Source organism: Cucurbita pepo, chromosome 19 (genome assembly GCF_057944985.1).
Source record: "Cucurbita pepo subsp. pepo isolate OVF chromosome 19, ASM5794498v1, whole genome shotgun sequence".
Classification (NCBI taxonomy): Eukaryota; Viridiplantae; Streptophyta; class Magnoliopsida; order Cucurbitales; family Cucurbitaceae; genus Cucurbita; species Cucurbita pepo.
In genome coordinates this window covers 12,530,876-12,553,959 of record NC_141816.1, presented here as the reverse complement: position 1 = coordinate 12,553,959, position 23,084 = coordinate 12,530,876, and the positions used below count along the sequence as shown (strand labels likewise).

Below are 23,084 nucleotides of genomic sequence, written 5' to 3'. Positions count from 1 at the left end.
GAATTGTTTCTAGTTGCTCGTGTTTATTTATTTTACCTCTTTTTTTTTTTTTGTGACAAATTTATACCCTTAATATATTACATTTTTATTGAGTTGGTTAGTGTTATCACCCTTTGCTTTATAACATGGCATATCTAAAATCTTTAGAATTCAAAAGTAATGGACTTATTAGGCATAAAATTAAAAATAATAATTAAAAAAATCGATGAAACATGTGAAACTGGCTCGTATAATGAAAATAATTTAATGAAAATAATTACGAGATCATCGAGAGTTGGGGTGAAAGTGAAATAAGAAGAGGAGTAATCATGCTACCTCATATCAAAATTCCCATTCCACATTATAATCTATACAGGAAAATTGTTGTTGATGAAACATAAAAAGAAAAGAAGAAGAAAAAAAATTAAGAGTTATCATGCATCACAGTTTGTAACGCTAACACTGAACAATAAACACAGGTAGAAATAGAGCGGGTAAAAATTGTGGGAAATTGTCACCTGAAGTTGCAACAGTGAGCTTGGCCCTGCGTTAATTTATCCCACAGGCAAATTATCTGCCTTGGAGATTGATAGTGTGCTGTAAAATAGTCCTCCATGCACCCATACTGGCAGAATTTCCAGCTGTGCGAGTACTGAACGATCGCCACCGTACTGTTGAACTGCTCGACCCACATTCCCATGCTCACATCCTCCATCTTGAATATCTTTCATGTCAAAAACATCAAGTTAATACACAAAAGCGGTATAAAACAAACAAACAAACAGAGACATCGAGGCTTGTATTCTCAAACTGACCCTCAAGCTCCTGCTTTCATGTTGAGCCACAATGTATTTGACAATGTCAATGGAAATGATATATCCTGGGCCATTGGCGTATGGAGGATACACTTCTTCTGGCCATTCCTGTTACCGTACATGGAAATAAGTCATTGGCATGAAAAAGGAAACAAAAAGGATTGTTCAAAGCTTTTTGTTTAAAAGGTGTAAAGAGAGTGATAGGCCATCAGTGATAAATGTATATTAAAGGAAAGGGTTAGGTGGGCCGACTTTTGTACTTTAATTAAGTGATGAGAAATAGGAATGAAAGAGAGTCGGGAAGGAAATGTTAGAGAATGCAAGTGTTGTGAGAGGGTATATTTTTGTAATGGCTAGGAGATACTGTACTCTTTGAGCTTTCCCTTCAAGAGCTTACCGTAAAGGTTTCGAAATGCGTCTGCCAGGAAGAGGTTTCCAGACTCTTATAAGGAATGTTTCGTTCTCCTCTCCAACCGATGTGGAACCTTACAATTCACCCCCTTGGGGGCCAGCGTCCTCGCTGACACACCGCCCGGAACCTGCCTCTAATACCATTTGTAACAGCCCAAGCCCACCGCTAGCAGGTATTGTCATCTTTGGGTTTCCCTTCTAAGGCTTCCACTCAAGGTTTTAAAACGCGTATGCTAGGGAGAGGTTTTCACACCTTGTAAGGAATGTTTTGTTCCCCTCTCCAATCGATGTGAAACCTCACAATTTTTATGATGAGAATTGGGATAATCAGGTCGAGAGCGAATAAGCTACCCGGTCCTCCATAGGTTTATACCCTCTTGTTGATGAATAACAACACCGAGTTCTTTCCATCAGAAAAAGCCCTCCTTTGTGCTAGCCTAGGAGGAGTTATGTCAATGGCCAATCTTAGTTTTCAAGCAGCAATGCTATGCTAAACATTTCTTGATTGACGAAAGTGATCTAGAAGTACTGGTGGATTAGCCAAGCCATTGTAATTCCAAGGATGCAACAAGTAGGATAAAAGCACAAAATAGCCAAATTTTCTTCAATTTACCAAATATGTGACTGCCCATTTTCCATGTCTGAGAGGGCGATGCAAGAGGTTGAGATTGCCCATGTATAGGGACTTCTTGGATGAAATGCCTTCAATCTGTTTTATAACAGTTTCCACCCTCACAAAGGTGTCGTCATCACATTTCATAACATATGAAGCCGTCAAATTCACAGCCTACAAGGAGAAAAGTGGAGTACTTAACCCAATGAAAAACAGCATACACTAAAGTCAAACAGATCCAAATAGTGATAAACAGAAGAAGGGAAACGCAAACTCACCCCAAACTCACATATAGCAATAGTCTTGAGAACAACTAGCTCATAGCGGTCCATGAAGGGCAGGATCACAATATCACCGAAGTATGCGGCTTCCTTCTTCAGCACAGCATTGACCTCATTCCTCGGATTCTACACGGCGAGATTATACATGAGAAGAAATACAAAATAACAATAATGAAAAGAAATATGAACCGCCGCTTCAATGGCGTTGATACAAGAACACATCCGACTCACAGGATTACAATACAACATTGCAGCGCAGTTCATAAATTCTTATTTTAAAAAATGTGAACCAGCATGGCTAACCATTGCATGCTTTCTTGTTGTTTTCCTTTCATATGTAAACCTATTCCTTTGTCCGTGGAAAATAGCATATATAGATTTTGTTGCCAGAAAAATGGAACACATATACCTTAGAGGGATGAACACAAGAGTCATACCAGTGCAACAAAGAAGCGAACAACTACATTTGATGACTTCACAGCTGAAGATTGCATCCAAGTTTTCCTAACAGCCATGCGCTCCGCAAAGTGATTAGTAGCAGATAGAACACCAATAAAAAGATAGACCGATTTCTTTGGTAAAGGCTGAGATTTCCATTTCTCTGACATCTCAAGAACTCGATGGGGAGAGAAGCTTGGATGAGAGGTAGGAAGAGATGTAGCATATGTAGAATGAATGTCTACATCTCCTTTAACAGCTAATCCAGTTGCATCTTCAAGCGTAAATCCCTAAATGAAAGTCAAACAAAGATGTAAGAAAATGTTAAAACAGCATGGGAGAGATGATCTATACCAACTGCAGCAGTAAGAAAAACATCAAACACGAATGAATATTCACAGAAGATGAAATAGCTATCTGCGTCCTCCTCTTCTCCACATACTTACAGGGCGATAGGCAAAAGAAGTCAAGTGCCGACCCCCAACATTAATATGGTATCCATCAACGCCTGCACGTAGTGTGAGGATAAACAATCTACCCTCCACAAAGGGAAATGGCCAGGTTACTTCTGGCTTCTGCTCCCTCCCTATGAATCTCTTGAACCATGAGGATGTTTTTGTTTCTTTTGAGTCTACAATATCACTCCTCAGCCATTTATCACAACGAAGATTTCCATCAACTGTCAAATAAGAGGATTGAAAGGGAACAAAATGTAAGATGGCGTTGGCACCATAGCACGGCTAAAAGAGTGGAAAAAATTGAGTTGGGAATTGAAATCGTTGGTGAGTAGATTCAAATTAATGGAAAATAAATAAATCAAGATCAGAGATTTCATAACCTTTACCTTCCTCACCATAGATTGAGAAAATTAGGACTCCTGGCTAGATTTCAATGAGGACAAGAAATCCGTCTAGAAACAGAACTCCAATGCACATCTAGACTATCAAATACGAGCTAAGACTCTAACCAACTTAAGAATTCCTACTATAAGTGTGTGTGTGTGTGTGTGTGTGGGGGGGGGGGGGGGGGGGGGGGGGGGGGGGGACACATGCTGAACAGAATCATTCTTTTAGCTGGACCAAATTGAAAATATTCCTCATTTACTAGTTTACACTATTGTCGAGAAGAAAAATAATTTGCAGCCATCATACACCATCACCGGTTATGCGTGTCACACGGGAGTGATTGAATGCTAGTGATGAAAAACACAAGAAAACAGAAAGGGGGAGATTAATCTCACCAAGCATTTCATCGTCGCTACTTGATGGCAAGCCATCACACCTTTGAGCCGTTCCCCACTGCATCCTGTAACATGTATTATGTTCAATGACCGGTCGTTTACTCCAATCGCCTTTCAGTCGTGGATTCAAGTGAAGGATCTTTGGTGGGTCTTCACCATCAACTGATTTCAATCCTTGCAATTCAACCATGAACTGTGAAACCAAAACCGTAGGATCACCTCCCAGCTTCAAAAGTTGGGGTACATACTCCACATGAGCGTGATGCGGGGTTCCAATTATTGTAATAGATGAACCTGCAGCAAGCCCACAAGGAAGGAACATGATTCCATCTCCCTCCAACAGTTCCTTCCCTTCCGTAGATATCCATGAAGGACACGACTCAGGCTTTCCCTCGAGCATAGAACTTTCAGTAGTCTCATTTAATCCAAATTTATCCACTTCTTCCCAAGCCTTCAAGCCTAATGTCCAAGCTTCATCTGCCATTCTCTCGAGGATGGAAAAGTCATTAGTATGATTCTGCTGAATCGAAACTTTACCAGTAATCCGACCATATTTATGCTGAATCGGCTTAATAGGTCCGGTAACATTATTCACCTCTTCGAGTGGCTCTGTTTTAGGCATCAATGGTGCTTCTAAGTGCTGGTTATCTTCCAATTTCCGATGAAATGTATCCTTATAAACGGAAGCCAACGATGGTTTGCTAAAATCCACCCCTTCCCCATCCACTCCGACTGCCCCATCCAACCCAGTATTACTTTCATCCCCACTCAACGTTGTAGCAATTTCCAAAAAACGTGGAAACTTAAACGATATGAAAACTAAATACAACAATCCAATTACGAGAAGAAAATGCGACAACCTGAACCTCCTCGCAACAGGAGGTTCTGTCTTAAGCTTCTTCATCTACAAAAACAAATTACCTAACAATAGGCTCAAACGTACTCTACAACAACCATAAATTACACACACCAATTCATCTGACCCACCAAATGTTCAGCCCAGCATCCGTACGTGTATCAATACAATGCAATAACAAAAATCTATATACAAGCAAGAGCGCATACCGCAATAACCAGGAGATCGAATGAATGTGAAAGACAGGGTTTAGGAATCACCAAAATTTCAGAATAACCAACACATTGCAATAGGAAACATGAAGAACTGGTGTAGAACCCCAAAATCAGCGGGGTTCGTTTCCTTTTATGATCTTAGTTGAATGTTGTCCGAACAAACCCTATTTAGGAAATGCTAGACGGAAAGAGAAAACAAAAGAAACCAACGAACACGGCTGGGCAACACCAATTAATCGCCGAAGATCAAGTGAATGGGGGAACAACCTGGCGGAAAGAATTTGACCATAAGTTTAGATTGAAAGACATAAATGGAAAGCCCCATAAACATCGTGAAATCGGAAAGGCCCGAAAACGAGGCTGTCGTGGTCGTGGTCGTGGTCGTGGTAGATTGAAGTCACCCATGAAATGAAAATAAGAACACCCTTCAAGGACTCAAATGTAATTTTGCTTAATATTCTCGCCCAATCAAATTATTTTCACTCAATTTTCCACCTTTTATCCAAATATAATATAATCTTTTATATTTCTCTTATATTTTAATCCCATTTTTATCCCTCAAAAAAAATCATTTCAAGTGATTTATTTTATTTTTATTGTAGAAATTGAATTAATTAAAAAAAAAATTAGAAAACAAATATATATTTTGCAAAATAACGTTTTATTTTCATTAAAAATCATATTTTATGTTATTTATATTTAAAATCTTTTAAAATATTACAAAAAAAAACGATGGAGTAATAACAAACTGTAACTGTAGGGCCCACGGAAATTAATCCTAAAATAAAATAATTAATTTAGCATTTATAGATTGACCGACTGATTCCAAACAACGGTCAATGAACGACAATGATCTGAATTAATTTTCCAAGTTTTGCCGGTCAACAGGTCATTATTGCCTACCAAAATTATTTATTTTAGATCTGCAGTTTATCAACTGCAATTTATGAATATTTAATATATTTTTTAATTTTAATTCTCTGTCTAATAAATTTTTAATTTTACATTTAAAACCTCCAACCATTTTTTAAGTATTAAAAAAAATTAATTTAATATATATATTATCTATTTTATTTTCACCTGATAAATAAATAAATAAAAATTGAACCATCAATTATTTATAAAAAATAACAAATATTTTTATTGTCGGTTTATATTTAATATTTGAGTGTTAAAAGAATTTGTTTTTTATAAACACTGAGATTCAAATTTATGACATCCAGATCAATCAAAATAACATGTCTTTAACGAGATTGAGTTATGCTAAAACTCGTCTCGTCATTATTATACGTTTTTTTGAATTCTTGAATTTTGACAATGTTCGATAGTTAATTTGTGTATTGATTAAACTTAATTTGTTATCAAATTAGTAAAATCATAATGAGAACTCGATGGTAGGGTACGGAAATTACAATTTTAGGTGAAAAATAATATAGCTCGACTAGTTTAGAGCGAAATCAAAGTTTATTCTTTAGACAACATAATTGCCGGGTTGAAATGTTTAATCGTTAATTCGAGCATACTCGAAAAAAATTAGAAGCTTGAATATTTATTTGAATAATAATAATAAATAAATAAATAAATAATGAATCATTTAATTTAAACAATGGGATGAAATTATTAACCTAACCTAAACAAATTGGGTCGAGATGACAAACCGAATTTCGAACCCTTTTTAACCTTATCCACTTCAAACTGAGTCGAATTCATTTCCTTCGCCTCTCTGGGCTGCAGGAGCCCGAAAAACCTCAGCTTAAACCCGCCGGAGCCCGCGAGATCAATAGAAATCGCACCGGAGTTGGCCGCAGCCGGAATTATTTGTTCAATTGTCAACTGTGAGTTTCACATTCCACACCTTTCTTTTATTTATATGTTGATATCCTCTCAATTTTGGTTAAACGGACGATGAACTGTCTATTCACTCTGCAATGTTATTGTTTTCCGGCTTCAATATGGTCGAGTCATCAGTGTAATTTTGCAACCGAATCGTCTAATGACCTGGTGTTCTTCTTGTTGTTCCCCATGTTTTGAACTATTTTATTGTATCGTAATGAGAAAATGTGTACAGGTTTGTTTACGCTTTCTTCTGAGTTGGAGATGGCTTCCTTATCTACTCTATGTCTATATCCAGGTGTGCTAGCATTATCCAGATTACGGCTTAACAGCTTTTATGCTGATCTAATTAACAATACAGAATCTGTTAGTTGTAATAAGTCAGCGAAGAACGTGATTGATTTCTGATATTCCAATGATATTGAATTGCAGATAGAGGAAGGAAGGGAGTATTTTATGCTAATGGGTGTGTTGGCGGGAAACCTTTGTCCAATTTCCCAAAGGTTTGTAGTTTATTAATGTCATGATTGCAAATTTTCTTTTTCAACCTAGTATAAGAATGGTTTTGTCTTAGCTCATCCTTTTTTTTCCATCAGTCTTAATGCGCATGAATTTTCTGTTGAATATCCAGACACCATTTGTTGGTTCATTTCCAGTACGATTAGTACTGGTGGGAAATGCTTTGAAAAAATCACTACAGAGAAATCAGTTGGTTCCTTGCATCAAGTGTGAGAAGGGGGACGAATCATATGAAGATGTATCGGTGGAGCGCCCACCATACCATGTTTACATGGACTCAACTTCTGGGCAGCTTGAACCAGCTTCAGGGGCACGTGCAAGTATTCCAGGAGAAGAATACTGGCCAGAAGGAACTGCTAGTCGCGTTAGAGCTGCAAGGGCTCCCCCGCCAACCGGTGCATCAGTGGGCTCTCCTTCCTATGGCCAAAAGCCGGGAAGTAGGAGAAAGAAGAATAGAACACAAGCAGCTGTTGCTTCTGATTCATCCGAAGTGACTGAAGTAGATTCAAGTGACTCAGAGATCCCTGACATTTCTGAGGACTTAATAGAGGAGCCTAAAGATGCTACTTCGCAGTATGTTGTTTATAAGATAGAACCTGATGACGAAGAAACTGGGTTTAATCTAGACAAAAAGCTTGGAAACCCTCACCCATTCATTGACCCCGAAAAGAAGAAGCCAATAGAGGAGCCTCGTACAAGTGAAGAACTTTGGTGGAATTGGAGAAAGCCAGAAAAAGAACAATGGTCTAGGTGGCAAAGGAGGAAAGCTGATGTTGAAACGGTTAGTCCATATGGAAAAAAAAAAAAAAAATAGTGAAGGTTAAACAATGAACTTAGCATATGTACTTCTTTAATTGCGTTGAGTGGAATTTGAACCTCTCCATGCAAAACATGCTTTGTGATGCAAAATATGCTGCTATATCGGGCACCATAAGTGTAAAGTGCAAATACAGAATTTGAGTCCTAGATTATTTCCAGTTGCTCGTCTCCTCTTAAGTCTTGTTTGTTATTACAGACGCATATTTTGTGCATCAACGACTGCTATTTGATGCTTGCATACTAGCAAAACAGTGTAAATTACGATTATAGGTGAAATTATTTTTTCACACACAAAAATAATCTATGACCTTGAAGGCGCTCTTCTTTGATCTATTTTTCTTGTGTTTAATGATTAGACTAGGCAACAGACAAATCTAGATGTCGTTTAAATGAAGAAAAATGGCTTTAGATCTTATACTGACCTTCTTTGTTCAATATCTGTAGGTTTTTCTCAAAGCAATGGCAGAGACCGGGCAGATAAAGCTTTATGGTGAACATCCAACATTAACTGAAACTTCTCTGTACAGGGCTCGGCGACATCTTTTCAAGGAAGAAAGGTATTCTATCCTAGCTTGAGTGATATTATGATACAAAAGTTTTCATTTATTTTAATGAAGCATACTTATTTAGTAGTTTAGGGTGTACTGAATGTTATCAGCTGAAAGATATTCTTAAAGCACCCCCATTTGTTGTGGGAATGTCAGTTTGCAAACTACCTTTGGGATCGTTGCAGGAGCTCGTTTGGGGTTAATGTGGTGTTCTGTAGAGATGGGCGTTCTTTGTTGGAGGAAGTGCTTTTGAATCACCACTTTAAGGAGAAAGAATTATGGCATGCTAGGTTCTGTGGGGTATTTGACTTGAGAGAAATAATAGGATTTTTTGGGAGATAGAGAAGTTGGGTGAGGAGCTTTGGGATGTTCTTAGGTTTTAGGCTTCCTTGTGGATGTCGATTCCTAGGCTATTTTGTAATTATGATATTGGTCTCGTTCTCTTGGAATGGAATCTGTTTTTGTAGTTAGTGTTGGACTATGTTTCTTTTGGGGCTTGCTTTTGTATGCCCTTGTATTCTTTCATTTTTTCAATGAAAATTTGGGTTCTTACTATACATACATACATACATAGCAGCATTAGACTCGACAAAATATATGGAATTTGGAAATCTATTGGATCCTTTGAGCTTCTAAGACTTATGTTTTAATTAAAAAAAAATGCTAGTGGATTCTATTTTGATGCTCAGTAATTGCCTCTTGATTCTAATCTCATGTGCTTACCATTTGTTTTCTAACCACATAAGCTTGTAAAATATTTTGTGCACTGTCGTTGGTTGAGGTAAATTTGATAACAAATAAATTCTACATTTATGGGCTTCAAGCCGAACAAGACTGTTGTGTGTCTCTGTGGTTTAGGAACATTTTAATAATAAGCAGATTCTCTCTTCAGACTTCAAGCTGAACAGGAGAGATTGGAAAGAATAGGTCCCATAGCATTCTACTCAGAATGGGTCAAAGATTGGAAGAGGGACACCTCAAAGGATGCCATAGAAAAACATTTTGAAGAGACTGGAGAGGATCAAAATACCCAAATGATCGAAATGTTCCAAAATCAAACAGAGAGAGAGTTTCGCATAATGATGGGGACTGATATTCGCATTCGTCGGGATCCATTGGCAATGCGTATGCGAGAAGATCAGATTAAACAAAGTATCCATTCCAAAGCTGATAAGTTTGTTTGTTATTTTCAATTTTGTTCATTGATTGTCATGTTGTTCTATCATGTTGTTCTATCAATTTTGTTCATTGATTGTCATGTTGTTCTATCACCGGAATTTCCTGCATCGAGTTTTTTCTTTTCCAACTAACTGTAATAAATTGATTTTCATCCTATTCCTTCCCTTAAAGCATATTTTTTTATATTTTGGTTTTCATTACGTTTATCACCAACTTCTCTTGGGTCCATTTCTCAATATTTATGATGCCTTCAAATTCAAAGAATTTGTTAGTATCGTAGTATCAATTATCGAGTGGTTTCATTTCTGATTGATTGGATACATGATATTCTTCTACCAAGTAAACTGTAAGCTAATTTAGTTTGTTGTTGGCCTTTTGCAGTATGGGGTGGCGATCCTGTGTACCCTACCGTTAACTACATTCAAGATCCCAATGAAATAATTGATTATAGGGGTCCAGATTTTACTGAACCAACACCTGACATGCTAGATTATCTGAAGGAGGTTGCTTTACTTTGCTTATTCTTTTTTCAAGTTTCTTTTCACTCTTTCTAATTTTTTGTGATTCGGTTGCGCTGTGATGATCGGATTAGATACACTCCTAGGTTCAAAACACAAAGTAGGAAGCTTAAGAAGGAGAAATATATTGTTGTATGTGACTGGGGAGCAGGTAGTAGGGTCCATTCTGCTCTATGATTGCTTAGTGGGATGACGAGCCTTCATTTAGAAACTTTTGGGTAATATCCATTCCTTGGATATGAACTTTTGGGTCTACTTCTATTCTAATTCATTTCCTCATACACAATCATGAGTGCTTGCATACACCTTAATCAATCTCATGGCATTATATCTAATCTTGCAATATTTTGGACATACAAATGTATAGGTATTAATGTTCTAAATTGGTCGCCATCAAAATTTGAACAATGACCTTAAAATTGTTAAAATATATAGTTTGTCCTTTACACTATTGACCCACCAAGTATTCACTACCAGAGCCACCCTACCAATTCTCTCGTTCTAATTGTGTCTTTGTTGATAGTGGACCTAGATCTAGACACGTTGGTTTCTTATGCAGAGTAGAAGTTGCTAGCCATATGTACTATCAGCCAAACCCACTGCACCCTTCAAGGTCCTATATTCCAATTAAAGTTTGATTTTAATAAACTAGTGAGCAGCTTTCAGGGGTTTGACTTAGCCAAACTCAAGGCCTCCCAATATCACGTTTGATTATTAATTCTCTTATAATGATATTTGAATTAATTGGGTGCTTTTATATCTCATCCATAGGATGTTTCAGTTTTTGTTCATCTTTATGAAATTTTGTATCTTGTTAAAAGAAAAGGAAAAAAAGAAAAAAAAACTGTTTAGCGGCTGCGAGTAGTATAATGCACGAAGGTTGATGCTTGTGATGATTATAGTCTCACCACGAGGTACTAACCTTTTCCTTTTTCCCTTTTTCCCTTTTTCATTCAGCATGGTAAAATTATATCAAGAACGGAGCTTGAAGAAATACTGGCTAAAGAAAAGAACGAGGAGCTTGAGGTATTTATATATCGATATATTTGGCATATTGGTTCTAGTATGAAGTTCAAATTTGATAGAATATTCTATACTCACCAGAGAACTTAGATGTTTGGATAAAATAAACGTTTACCCTTTGGCATATGGTGTTCTCCAACATTTGGCACATTGGTTCTAGCATGAAATTCAAAGTTAACCTTTAATTTTTTGGGACCTCGTTTATTATGTGCTCGCTCTAATATTTTCTTATGTTACAAATCGTCACCTAGCCCCATGGTTAAGGAATAAGCTAAGCTCGGATACATTGAGATCACATGTTTAGGCCATATTTCACCATGTAGGTTTAGGTGATTGCCCCATGGGTCAAGATGCGCATAAATCTTGAATACTGATGATTATATCAGTGATGAGAAAAAAATTGATGTAGAGAGAAAAATAACCGACCATTCATTTAAGTTGAATGAAGACTACCCTTAAAAAAGCTGATGAATGTTGAAAATTGATATGTATCTCATTTTATTCTTAATGTCTTTGCTTTCAAACAGGTGACGGATTTGGATGATGCCATGTCCCAAGCTATTGATATCGGTGAAAATGACGTGAGTTCCTGTCCATGTCTTTTCATTTGTTCTTTTTGCTGTTCGTTTCACATATGATATAGAGTTTACACATGATATCAATTCTTTTGATTGATTCCTCCAATTATAAACCAATCATGTTCATCTTGAATTGCTATTTAGGACGGAGAGGATAGTGAGGTTGAGGGCGATGAAGAGGCAGAGGAAAAAATCACACGCAACTGGAGTGTCTTGAAAAGCAGTCCTCATCTCAACAAGTCTAAGGTGATTAACTCATTTTATTTTCAATTTCTGGCTGTATGTGCACTTCAAGATCCATATGTTTGTGTTCATCCGTTGCAGTTTATACACTCTTGTAATGAACAAACTAAGCGACCATTTTGGTAGATTCTCTGAAATTTATTTATTAGAATATGTATTGGAAAATGCAGGGGAAGCCTAAGAAGGAGGATCCAGCATCACTGGAGGGAGCCGTTGATGACTCTGAGAACTTGACTGATTTTCTTATGGACTTCGAAGAAGATGAGTGATCATCCTTTCCTTTTTGAACTTCTAAATATAAAGTTTCTGCTTCTTAATTCGTAGATAATCCACTAGAGAAAGCTATTGAAGCGAGTTTCTTGATCTGTCTTGGCCAAATTCTTAATCTTCTGAATGAATTCTTACTCAAATTTGGACGATAAAACGAAGAAACTCATAGGTGGAAATAGTGTTTATAAGCTTAATTTTCAAACTAAAAAATCAAATGGTTATCGAAATAAAGCTTTTATTTCAACGTTTTTCGACCATTAATCACAACTTTATAAGCTTAGTGTTGAATATTTCCTTGATTCCCCGTAATTAGAGGTATGGAGTTTATCATGGATTGTATTTTTATTTTTATTTTAAAAATATTATTGTATCTGAGCTGAACCAAAAAAGATCCTATGCTGTCTGAAATTGGTCCAAAAATTGGGCTTGTGGACTACTTTATTGCGAGTTGGTTCTTTCATTTTTATGCAAATTTTTAATAATGGGTTGGACTTTCATTCTACAATAATGATATTAATTAAATTTGCCATATGATCTATTTATAATAAATATTTATATATTCGCTTTTTTTCAAAATTACAAATATAATTTTCGAAAAACCCGAATACAAAATAAATATAAAAGTTCAAAGACGAACTAAAATAAATATATTTGAAGGTTTGCTAATGGAAGGTATATGAATATAAATTTATTTTTTATTAAAATTTAAAACTTTAAAAATATAAATTTGGTATGAATTAGGTCATGATATAAGATGGATTAAAATCATAAAATTAATTTAAAAACTATAATATAAAATTATAAAATAAGTAAGTGATGTTACTTATACCAACCCTAATTTTAAATGCTTTGAATACCTAAAAGTAGTTCAAACTTGGATCCACAAATACCTGAATTTATTGTATATTTTTTAGCCTTTTTTATTTTAGAAAATCCCCATAAATAATAAAGGTCCAATATTTATTTAACCAAAAGTTAGGACGCCATTAATAAATTGTTCCAAATATCATTATTGTAATTTTGGTTTATTCTTTTACTTAATTAATGGTCGTAAGAGAAGAAAAAAAGTCAACCCCACTAAAAAAGGATAATATTCCTGAAATAAAAAATGCCATTTTTAGCAAATAAGAAAGGGGATTAGATTGATGGAATTAATTAATTGATTGATTAATGAAAATTAATTAAGGGATTTGACCAACCAAGAAAATGATTAGCAATAATGGGGCATGTTGGTTTTTTTTTATGATAAATAAATGATTAGTGAGGGAATTATTTTTATTTTTTTTTAAATTAAGATATATTTTATTTGGAAACTCAATGTCACCCAAAACATGATCTAACAAACAATCTCTCTCTCTCCTCTCTTTCTCTCTCTTGTTTTTTGCATTAGGAAAGCTTAGACAAAAAGAAAAAAAAAAAAGAAAAAAAAAGAGACAAAGTGAAAAAGGAAATTCTTTTATAAACCCTAAATTGATTTTGTGTTTGTTTTCCCTTTGAGAATTAGGGTTCCTCATTAAATTTTTGGTATAATTTAAGTGGGACCCTTTATAAAGATCTTAAAAAATTGGTTAGAAAAAAATTATTATTTTATAAAGGTAATTTGTATAATCGCTTTAGGGCACGATACGGTCAACAAATGATAAATAAAGTCCGTTCCTTAAAGGGAGGTAAGATAATACAACCTTAAACTTTAAAATATTTCACAAGTTTTGCGAATATTAGTTGGAGCGTTCGTAGTTATGTTAGATCGGCCTGAGACATTTTTTAAGCCTAAGGGTTGAATTCGTTAAGGTTGTTTGAGTCATCTATTTAAATTTTTGTTTTAAATAAAAGTAAAGTATTAATCGGTATTGAATAAAATATTATATATATAGTAATAAAAACGGTATATTTTTTAAATTAGTTTATTTGAAAATTGGAAGTATATATATTAATTCTCGTAATTTTGTTATATACTTTTTAATTAGTTTAGAAAGTAATTTTTGTATTTGATTTAATAATTTTGAAAGTCATTATCCGACAAACGTTAAAGTCCTTCACGACAAAGATTAGAGACCGTAATTAACGACTAATTATACCAATTAAGATGTTTTTTTTAAGACTAATTAAGGAATTGAAATTGAAAGCGTGGTATTTTGTGGGCCCCACACAATGGCTTTAGAAATGATTTGTTCTTCAAAAACTTTAGTTATTAGTCGTAAAGTAGTTGCTAATTGGCATTTGATTCTCTATTAAAATTTATAATAATAATTAAGATTATTAATTATTATTATTATTATTTTAAAAAGGGATAATTGGTTGTTGGTCATTTTTTCTTATTCATTTTCAAATGTTTATTTATTCTATTTTTTTTAAATATATAATTCACTATTTATTACATTTTAATATATAATTTAGTGGACGAGATATTTAGTATTATTTTAAAAATGGATGAGTTATAAATTAGAATATTTATTTTAATTTATTTTTAAATAAATATTAATAAACATCGATATTTTGCATCACTTTTCAATGAAATTGAGACTTCGATATTTTTATCAATACCGAACCTCAGGTTCGGGTAGATTCGGGTTGGCGTTCAAAATAAAAAATAAAATAAATAAAAATAAAAGAAAGTGGAACTAGGAAAATCTAATGACAGAATTTACGAGTGGGGCCCACAAATCTAATCCCTCTACTGTCCCTTTCTTCGCATCTCTCACTTTTTCTTTCCCAATCCCCACTTTCTCTCTCTTCCCCCTTTCACTCTCTCTCTCCACACCAATAAATATATAATAATAATAATTATTATTATTATATATTTAATAATTTAGATAAATTAATATATTTGAATTATATAATTAAAAGCTTAAATCATACGTATGGATAATGCGATAATTTGTATACTATAACGACGTTGCGAAAATCATATTTTGGAGAAATTCATGTTTGTCCGCCACAGTCGTGGGTGTTAAATCATACATCGAAAAGTCAACAATTTGACAATCATTCAAACAAAGCTCACTCGAAATCATGCACCGAATTTTTTTTCTCACACACGTCGTTTTCAAATATTTAATACGTTCACATCCACTTTACGATTAAATCTCATCAACTTATTTATACTTACTTAGATTCTTTTTAGCTATGTCAACTAGTCGATCTCATCTATCAATAATTGCAGAAATTTGAATGTAGGACTATCGATTGCCATGTTGAACTGCTATTCTCGATAATTTTATATTTTTATTTCATTTTTAAAATATTAAGTTTATGTATGATAGGGAGTTTCTTGTCTTTATCTGAATTATTCATGTTCTACCACTTGTAGTGTATAATGTATAGTCCATATTTTGATTTTGTGACACATATTTGGCCCATTCATTAATGTCTTCATATAATATATATATATATAAAGACTTTTTAAAAAAATATCTAGTTTGTTGGATATTATAAAGTTTAATTTAATGAAATAAAATTCACCAATAATTATTATTTTTTTCACCAAATAGAAACTAAAAAGAATATTTACGAGATTTGGTCTAAAATTTTGGTTTAGAAAGCTAGAGAGTTTTATTATATACATTTAATTGATAAAAATAATTTAATAAATTTGTGCCTTTTTGACTGAATATTTTTCACCAATATTATTATTATTATTATTATTTTGAAAAGAAAGTATAATTTTTAATAAATATATTTCCACTACGACAGAATCACTTCTCTAAATCATATTATATAATTAAAGAAAATAAATGATTAATTAGTTATTAATTAATTAATTAAGGAAAGTTCGAAAAAAGAAAATTAAACGAGACGAACAAAAAAAGAAAAAAAAAAAGATAGCTGGAGGGTTTAGAGAGTTGTCCATTAGCTTTGATTCACGACCAAACAATCATGTTTATGTCTCCACTCCGTACCATGATTCAATGCTTTCCATGTTACGTCTATTTTAATTAATTTTTAATATTTTTCATTATTTTTAGTCGAATGAAACATTCAACCTCTCTTTAGTAGATGCATTTTAACAATGTGAGGCTGACAATAATACGTAACGAGCTGTTAAAGTGGACAGTATATACTAGCGGCGAGCTTGAGCTGCAAGTACGTTGAGTTAGAGTGAAATTACCATATTAGGTCGAGAGTTTATCCAACATTGGGAGAAATTGAGGAAGAAAACGGTGAGTTTTGGGTAAAATGGTTAAAAATGAGTGATTGATATGTTGGAACGTGGGACAATAATTATTTGTGTCCTTCCTACACAATACATTTAATAACCCACCAATCAAACACCTTCACATCACGTCTCATCAGATCTTTTCCTGGGCCCTACTCTCTCATCAACGGCTCAGATCTTTTCCACGAACTCAGATGAGCTGTAGAGTAAACTTCTCTCCATGAATCTTCTATTTTAGTAATCTCGTTAATTTTTCTTAAGGGGAGAATTTTTCTCTATTGTTTAATATTATTATTTAAAAAAAAAAAATCTGTTTTAAATAATCTTTTTTTACAATTTTTTAAAATCCCAACCGAGCAAGACGATGTTCGGGATGCTCTCTCGAACCCTAATATTGCAAAAAAATGTAATACCGATGTTACCTTTATATCGTCTCTTTCAATTTTGTAATCTAGTTCTGTTCAACTTCATTTCAAACTATAATTATACACAAAAAATAATATTAGAGACTGATGAATTTTTCAGGTAAATTTTTAAATTTGTGTCATTTTCTATGTTGATAGAATTAAAATTAAAGAGTCCCTTATAAAAAAAATGTACGAAATAAAATTTGTGGCACTTGAAAGAATGACGAGTACATGAATGAGACCACAACCAAATGAGAGTGATTTTAAAAATAAGACAACTAAGAAATGTATGTAGAAAATGAAAATTACTGCCTATACCAATAAAGTGTACCTTCATTTTGTATGTGAGTGAGAATAAAACATGTCAGAAAAACTCGTGTTGGTCTGTGAGAAAACGAAGATTTGGTAACATTGTCGGGAGGCAATACGAAACTTTGTTCCTCCTAGCAAACACTTTTAATTATTTTAATTTAGTTAATGTATTTTCTTTGATTTTTTTTTTTATCCATAAAGTAATAAAAATAGTTTTTATTCAATATAAAATACAATGTAAATTTGAGAACAATAAACAAGGAAGAAGAAGAAAAAGAAGAAGAAGAAGAAGAAGAAGAAGAAGAAACGCTTGGTTTCATGGAGCTGCTTCTATAAAAATCACACGATTTCCACCACTTTCTCTTTCTCTCTCTAGACTCTACTCTCTAGAGTGTGTGTGTGTGTGTGCGCGCGCGCTCTCACCTTTTCCCCAATCCCTGGTTACAGAAAAGACACTCACAAGTAGTATTGGTTGCGTTGATTGATTGTGTTTCTGTTTTACAGAGTACCCATCAATAGAACACACACAAATTCGAGAGAGGCAAAGCCTTGAAGGGCTTTGATGAACACAAAGGATTGAGTAGCAGCAAAGCATTTGGTTGTGTAATTCCAGCGGATTTCCATTTCGTGGCTCCACCCTTGAAGCCCTTTTGTTTCTTCATTGTATTCCCACATCATTCAATTGAACTGGTGTTTGCTTCTACTGTGCTGAGATCTACCTCTCTTTTTGCTTCCTGCTTCTTCTGGGTTTTTCGCGTTTAGAGGGCTGAGATCTGATTTTATCCCTTTTCCCCTTTTTGGGTTTTCTTTGATTACCTTTGTGTTCTTGTGGGTTATTGAAGGAACTTGGTTTTGGGGTATCCTAGGTTTTCTTTGGCTCAACGGTGGATTTGTTGGGTTTTGTTTGTTGTGGCATGAAGTCGGTGATTGAAGAGGTTTGTATGTGGGGGGTTTGGGTGGAGAGAATCAGATGCGGGTGAGGTTGAAGTTGATCGTGTTCTGTAGTGAAACCGGCTTCGGCTGAGCTTTTGTAGTTTACTTTTTGAACATTCAGATTGACTTTGGTGCTTCAAATTTGGGGGTCAATAGTTCATTGGGTTTGTTGGATCTCACTGAAATGAGGCTTTCAGCTGCTGGTTTCAGCCCTCAGCCTCCGGAAGGTATAGACTGAGATGCCCATAGTCCCTGTTTGTTTCCATTTGCCTCAATTTCTATGTCAAAACATCCCTTCTCTGTTGGTAGCTATCTTGTAATGAAATGTATTGAAATTTTCAGGGGAGAAGAGAGTTCTTAACTCGGAGCTTTGGCATGCATGTGCGGGCCCTCTTGTATCTCTACCTGCTGTTGGAAGTCGGGCTGTTTACTTTCCACAGGGTCACAGCGAGCAGGTAAGCTGTAAGCCTATGAGTATCATTGTTTCCCAAAATTGATATTAGAAACTGACCCTCTTCAGATATGGAACTTGTTTGCCTATTGCCATTTCTTGTTTGTGAGCTCCCAACTTCCCATTAAACTTTTGATTCCTGTTCATCACTTGTCTTCAATCTTGCTGACTCCACTTGTTGTTTAAGCTGCTTATGCTTGTACTTGGACTGTGTCTGGACTTGTTTGTGTATTCTGATGATCATTAGAGGATCAACAACTCAACTCATTTTTCTTCAAAACTTGCTTGTTGTCTACCTGCATCTGGAGTTCATTTTTGTTCCTCGTGATCGCTTTTGCTCGATGTTTGGCGGTTCGAGAGGGGATTAGTTGCTAACATAATATTCATTGACATTGGGTAGGTAGCCATATCGACCAACAAAGAAGTGGATGCCCATATACCAAGTTATCCAAGCTTGCCGCCACAACTTATCTGTCAGCTTCACAATGTTACCATGCATGTAAGGCTTGTCATTGACTTTCATCACAGGTTTGTACAAACTCCAGAGGTTCTTATTGAATGACTTGATGAATCCAGGCAGATATCGAGACGGACGAAGTTTATGCTCAGATGACCTTGCAACCGCTCAGTGCTGTATGTTACCTTCACGTAACTCGAATAGTGAATTTATAAGTCATAAGAACTTCATTTCCTGATAATTTTCGGAACTTTCTGTAGCAAGAGCAAAAGGAGCCATATCTTCCAGCTGAGTTGGGTGCTCCAAGCAAACAACCGACCAATTATTTTTGTAAAACATTGACAGCAAGTGACACAAGTACGCATGGAGGATTTTCTGTTCCTCGTCGTGCTGCTGAAAAAGTTTTTCCTCCATTGGTAATCCTAAAAATGTCTTAGAAACACGACGTTAAGTATTCGTTTGAAAATGTCGTAACGGAGAAGTACCATATTTTGACTTGTAGGACTTTACTCAACAGCCACCTGCTCAGGAGTTGATGGCAAGGGATCTGCACGATAACGAATGGAAATTTAGGCATATCTTTCGTGGTGAGTTTTGCGAGGTTAACGTTTTAAAAACTGCCTCAACCCCTCGTCTCCTAGCAGTTTTTTATGTCTAATTATATTTTCGATGCAGGCCAGCCCAAAAGGCATCTTCTTACAACTGGATGGAGTGTGTTTGTAAGTGCTAAGAGGCTTGTTGCTGGCGATTCTGTGATCTTTATTTGGTTCGTTTTTATGCCCTTCCTTGTATGTAGGTTATTTTTCGAAATAAAACTTTATCACTCGTATAACTGAAGCTACCACGACGACTGCGCAGAGCGTATGGGCTGGCTGTTCATTCATTTAGACTCAATATTTATTCATTCAAATTTATATCATATTCGCAATGCTGGGGTTTCTCAGGAATGAAAAGAATCAATTACTATTGGGGATCCGTCGAGCTAGCCGACCACAAACGATGATGCCCTCATCGGTTTTATCTAGTGACAGCATGCACTTGGGGCTTCTTGCTGCTGCAGCCCATGCAGCTGCTACAAATAGTCGGTTCACGATATTTTATAATCCCAGGTTCGATTTTTGAACAATTCTTGAGCCTTGTTAGTTTGGTTTATAATCCAAGTCACATTCTTTTTTCATTCAGAGCTAGCCCATCAGAGTTCATCATTCCTCTGGCTAAGTATGTCAAAGCTGTGTACCATACCCGTGTTTCTGTCGGTATGCGTTTTAGAATGCTATTTGAAACAGAAGAATCAAGTGTTCGTCGGTATGCGTTTTTTAAAATTTCTTGTTGCTAAAATAATGTGTATATTCTATGAGAAATTGATCTATGGAATCATGAACATCTAAGATTTGTATGTTTTCTAGATACATGGGCACTATTACTGGCATCAGTGACTTAGATCCTGCTCGATGGCCAAACTCACACTGGCGCTCCGTCAAGGTTGGTTTAAGTTTCGTTTTGAAAATTCAAGTAAAATCATCGAAACGTTATTTTTACCATAGAGTTTCGTTAAAGGTGTTTAGAATTTGCATTATGTAGGTTGGATGGGATGAATCTACAGCTGGGGAGAGACAGCCAAGGGTTTCGTTATGGGAGATCGAGCCACTAACAACCTTCCCGATGTATCCGTCTCCGTTTTCCCTCAGGCTTAAGCGACCCTGGCCAACTGGATTGCCTTCTTTCCATGGTATGTTCGTGCGTTTATGGTATCAAAGTCCGGTTTATCTTTCTCTAGCTTTTCGTATGTGGTGTTCCTCTGTTGTATCTTAAGGAACTCTGATATCCACTTACTGTGTCAGGTCTCAAAGAGGATGATCTGGGATTGAACTCACAACTAATGTGGCTACGGGGAGACGCTCTAGATCGTGGAATTCAACCTCTGAACCTCCATGGAATCGGAGTTGCACCATGGATGCAGCCGAGGCTCGATGCTTCCATGGTGGGTCTGCAGCCGGAGATATATCAAGCAATGGCTGCTGCTGCACTACAGGAGATGAGAACCGTTGATCCTGCTAAGGCGCAGGCGGCATCGCTTCTTCAGTTCCAACAAACCCAAAATCTTCCCAACAGGCCTGCTACTTTCATGTCACCTCAGATGTTGCAGCAGCCTCAGCCTCACCAGACCTTTATCCAAAATGATCATGAAATCCAACATCTCCCTCATTCTCAGGCCCCAACCCAGCCTACCGTTCTTCGGCAGGAGATGAAGCATCAGACATTCAACAACGAGCAGCAGCAGCAGCAGCAGCAGCAGCAGCAGCAGCAGCCACAACAGCAAGTGTTTGATCACCAACAAATTCCGAGTAGCATCTCTACAATGACACAGTTCGGTTCGGTATCCCAATCCCTGCAAACTATTCCTTCATTTTGCAGGCAGCAGAGTTTTTCTGATTCAAATGGCATCCATATGACAAATCCTATCATTTCACCATTGCACAGCCTGTTAGGTTCGTTTCCGCAAGATGAATCGTCTCAGCTGCTTAATCTGCCTAGAACACATCCCATGATACATTCATCTACGTGGCCATCAAAGCGAGCTGCAATCGATCCTCATATCTCTTCTGGAAATTCTCAGTTTGTTCATCTCCAAGAGGAAAATATGGGGACAGCTCAGGCTAATATCTCTCAGAATGTTTCTTTGCCGCCGTTTCCTGGTAGAGAGTGTTCATTAGATCAAAGGAATGGTGACCCGCAGAGTAATCTTCTATTTGGTGTCAATATAGAGCCTTCATCTCTTCTAATGCAGAATGGTATGCCAAATATTAGGGGAATTTGCAGTGACAGTGACTCAACAGCGATACCGTTTTCGTCCAATTATGTGAATACTGCTGGTACCAACTTCTCTGCCAATCCAGCTGGGACACCTTCCAATTGCATTGAGGATTCGGGTATCTTGCCGAACTTCGTAAAGGTTGTTCTCTTTACTGAAATTCGTGCGATTTGTTATGCTTGTTTTTTTTGTTTTCCTATCTGTGTTTCCCTAGTTCCTTCTCTTGTTGATTGTATTCTCGGATTTTTAACAGGTTTACAAGTCGGGGACCTTCGGTAGATCACTGGATATTTCGAAATTCAGTAGCTACCATCAGTTACGTAGTGAGCTCGCTCACAAGTTCAATCTTGAAGGCGAGTTGGAGGACCCTTTGAGATCAGGCTGGCAGCTTGTATTTGTTGACCGGGAAAATGACGTCCTTCTTCTTGGGGACGATCCCTGGCAGTGAGTTTCTTACCTTTCTTCCTGTCCTATTAAGTATATTTTCGATGCAAGAATTACATCCTTATTTCGTTAGAAGTGTTCATCAACTCTAGCTTTTTCGTTGAAACTCTTTGTCCTTTCCTGATGAGTGTGGTATCCTTTTGTCATGGACAGGGAGTTTGTCAACAGTGTGTGGTGTATCAAAATACTTTCACCACAGGAAGTGCAGGAGATGGGCAGGGTTGATAGCTATGCCGATAGACAGGAGTCGTCCAGAAATTTGAGTAGCGGGATAACTTCTGTCGGGTCGCTCGAGTACTGAGGCATTTAACCGGTCAACATGCCTTCTCTGTACTATTAGCTCTCTCTAAGTTATTTCTCTTGAGAATGTAAAAGCAATCTTAGTTTTTCTTCTTTTTTAACTTGAGCTCAGATATGAGCCAGAAACTGTAATTAATCAAGTGATTCCCTCTCTCTCTCTCTCTCTCTCTCTCTCTCTCCGTTCTGTTTTCTCATACATACAGGTATCAGGACAGCTCTGTATGACTGGAGATAGCTTTTGTTATGTGCTATATATATTGCACCCTATAAATGAAGTTTTATTAGAGCAGCTGCATGTTCTTGTGAAGTTTGATTTGATCTGGTCCTTTATTAAGATTAAGGCTCAATGACTGTTCATTTGTATTGAAAGAGCTTCATGCAGCTCTCTGCTTCTGCTTTTTTGTTGATTGAACTTTAAAGACATGCTTTAAAGT

The 23,084-nt window shown here is 36.0% G+C and overlaps 3 protein-coding genes across 3 annotated transcripts; 2 read left to right on the top strand and 1 right to left on the bottom strand.

The window, feature by feature from the left end:
* Positions 1-286: 286 nt before the first annotated feature.
* On the bottom strand, positions 287-5,230 carry LOC111781349 (hydroxyproline O-galactosyltransferase GALT2). Its single transcript, XM_023661887.2, has 7 exons — positions 3,778-5,230; positions 2,984-3,216; positions 2,537-2,827; positions 2,097-2,225; positions 1,819-1,992; positions 795-902; positions 287-703 (listed from the first exon to the last, which is right to left on the bottom strand). Exons 1-7 carry the CDS (start codon positions 4,679-4,681, stop codon positions 494-496), a joined length of 2,049 nt encoding a protein of 682 aa, XP_023517655.1. The 5' UTR covers positions 4,682-5,230; the 3' UTR covers positions 287-493.
* A 1,294-nt stretch (positions 5,231-6,524) lies between these two features.
* On the top strand, positions 6,525-12,471 carry PTAC12 (plastid transcriptionally active 12). Its single transcript, XM_023661894.2, has 11 exons — positions 6,525-6,683; positions 6,917-6,979; positions 7,114-7,184; positions 7,313-7,981; positions 8,464-8,576; positions 9,460-9,719; positions 10,128-10,249; positions 11,222-11,290; positions 11,815-11,868; positions 12,010-12,111; positions 12,279-12,471. The coding sequence occupies exons 2-11, from the start codon at positions 6,946-6,948 to the stop codon at positions 12,375-12,377; spliced, it is 1,593 nt and encodes a 530-aa protein (XP_023517662.2). The 5' UTR covers positions 6,525-6,683; positions 6,917-6,945; the 3' UTR covers positions 12,378-12,471.
* A 5,029-nt stretch (positions 12,472-17,500) lies between these two features.
* LOC111781348 (auxin response factor 6) lies at positions 17,501-22,939 on the top strand. Its single transcript, XM_023661886.2, has 14 exons — positions 17,501-18,413; positions 18,529-18,641; positions 19,038-19,136; positions 19,214-19,270; positions 19,355-19,510; positions 19,597-19,681; positions 19,770-19,860; positions 20,039-20,203; positions 20,277-20,399; positions 20,501-20,576; positions 20,676-20,823; positions 20,936-22,047; positions 22,160-22,350; positions 22,504-22,939. The coding sequence occupies exons 1-14, from the start codon at positions 18,371-18,373 to the stop codon at positions 22,649-22,651; spliced, it is 2,607 nt and encodes an 868-aa protein (XP_023517654.2). The 5' UTR covers positions 17,501-18,370; the 3' UTR covers positions 22,652-22,939.
* Positions 22,940-23,084: the final 145 nt, after the last annotated feature.

Bases quoted from the DNA above. Each gene is read 5' to 3' on its own strand.
- LOC111781349 (XM_023661887.2), bottom strand. From the start codon at position 4,681: ATGAAGAAGCTTAAGACAGAACCTCCTGTTGCGAGGAGGTTCAGGTTG. The intron at 2,226-2,536 runs GTATGACTCTTG...CTCGCCGTGTAG, and splicing joins TTCGCTTCTTTGTTGCACTG to AATCCGAGGAATGAGGTCAA. The intron at 903-1,818 runs GTAAATTGAAGA...GTACGGTAACAG, and splicing joins AATGGGCAGTCACATATTTG to GAATGGCCAGAAGAAGTGTA.
- PTAC12 (XM_023661894.2), top strand. From the start codon at position 6,946: ATGGCTTCCTTATCTACTCTATGTCTATATCCAG. The intron at 8,577-9,459 runs GTATTCTATCCT...TTCTCTCTTCAG, and splicing joins CATCTTTTCAAGGAAGAAAG to ACTTCAAGCTGAACAGGAGA. The intron at 11,869-12,009 runs GTGAGTTCCTGT...ATTGCTATTTAG, and splicing joins TTGATATCGGTGAAAATGAC to GACGGAGAGGATAGTGAGGT.
- LOC111781348 (XM_023661886.2), top strand. From the start codon at position 18,371: ATGAGGCTTTCAGCTGCTGGTTTCAGCCCTCAGCCTCCGGAAG. The intron at 19,271-19,354 runs GTATGTTACCTT...AACTTTCTGTAG, and splicing joins CCTTGCAACCGCTCAGTGCT to CAAGAGCAAAAGGAGCCATA. The intron at 19,511-19,596 runs GTAATCCTAAAA...TTTGACTTGTAG, and splicing joins AAAAAGTTTTTCCTCCATTG to GACTTTACTCAACAGCCACC.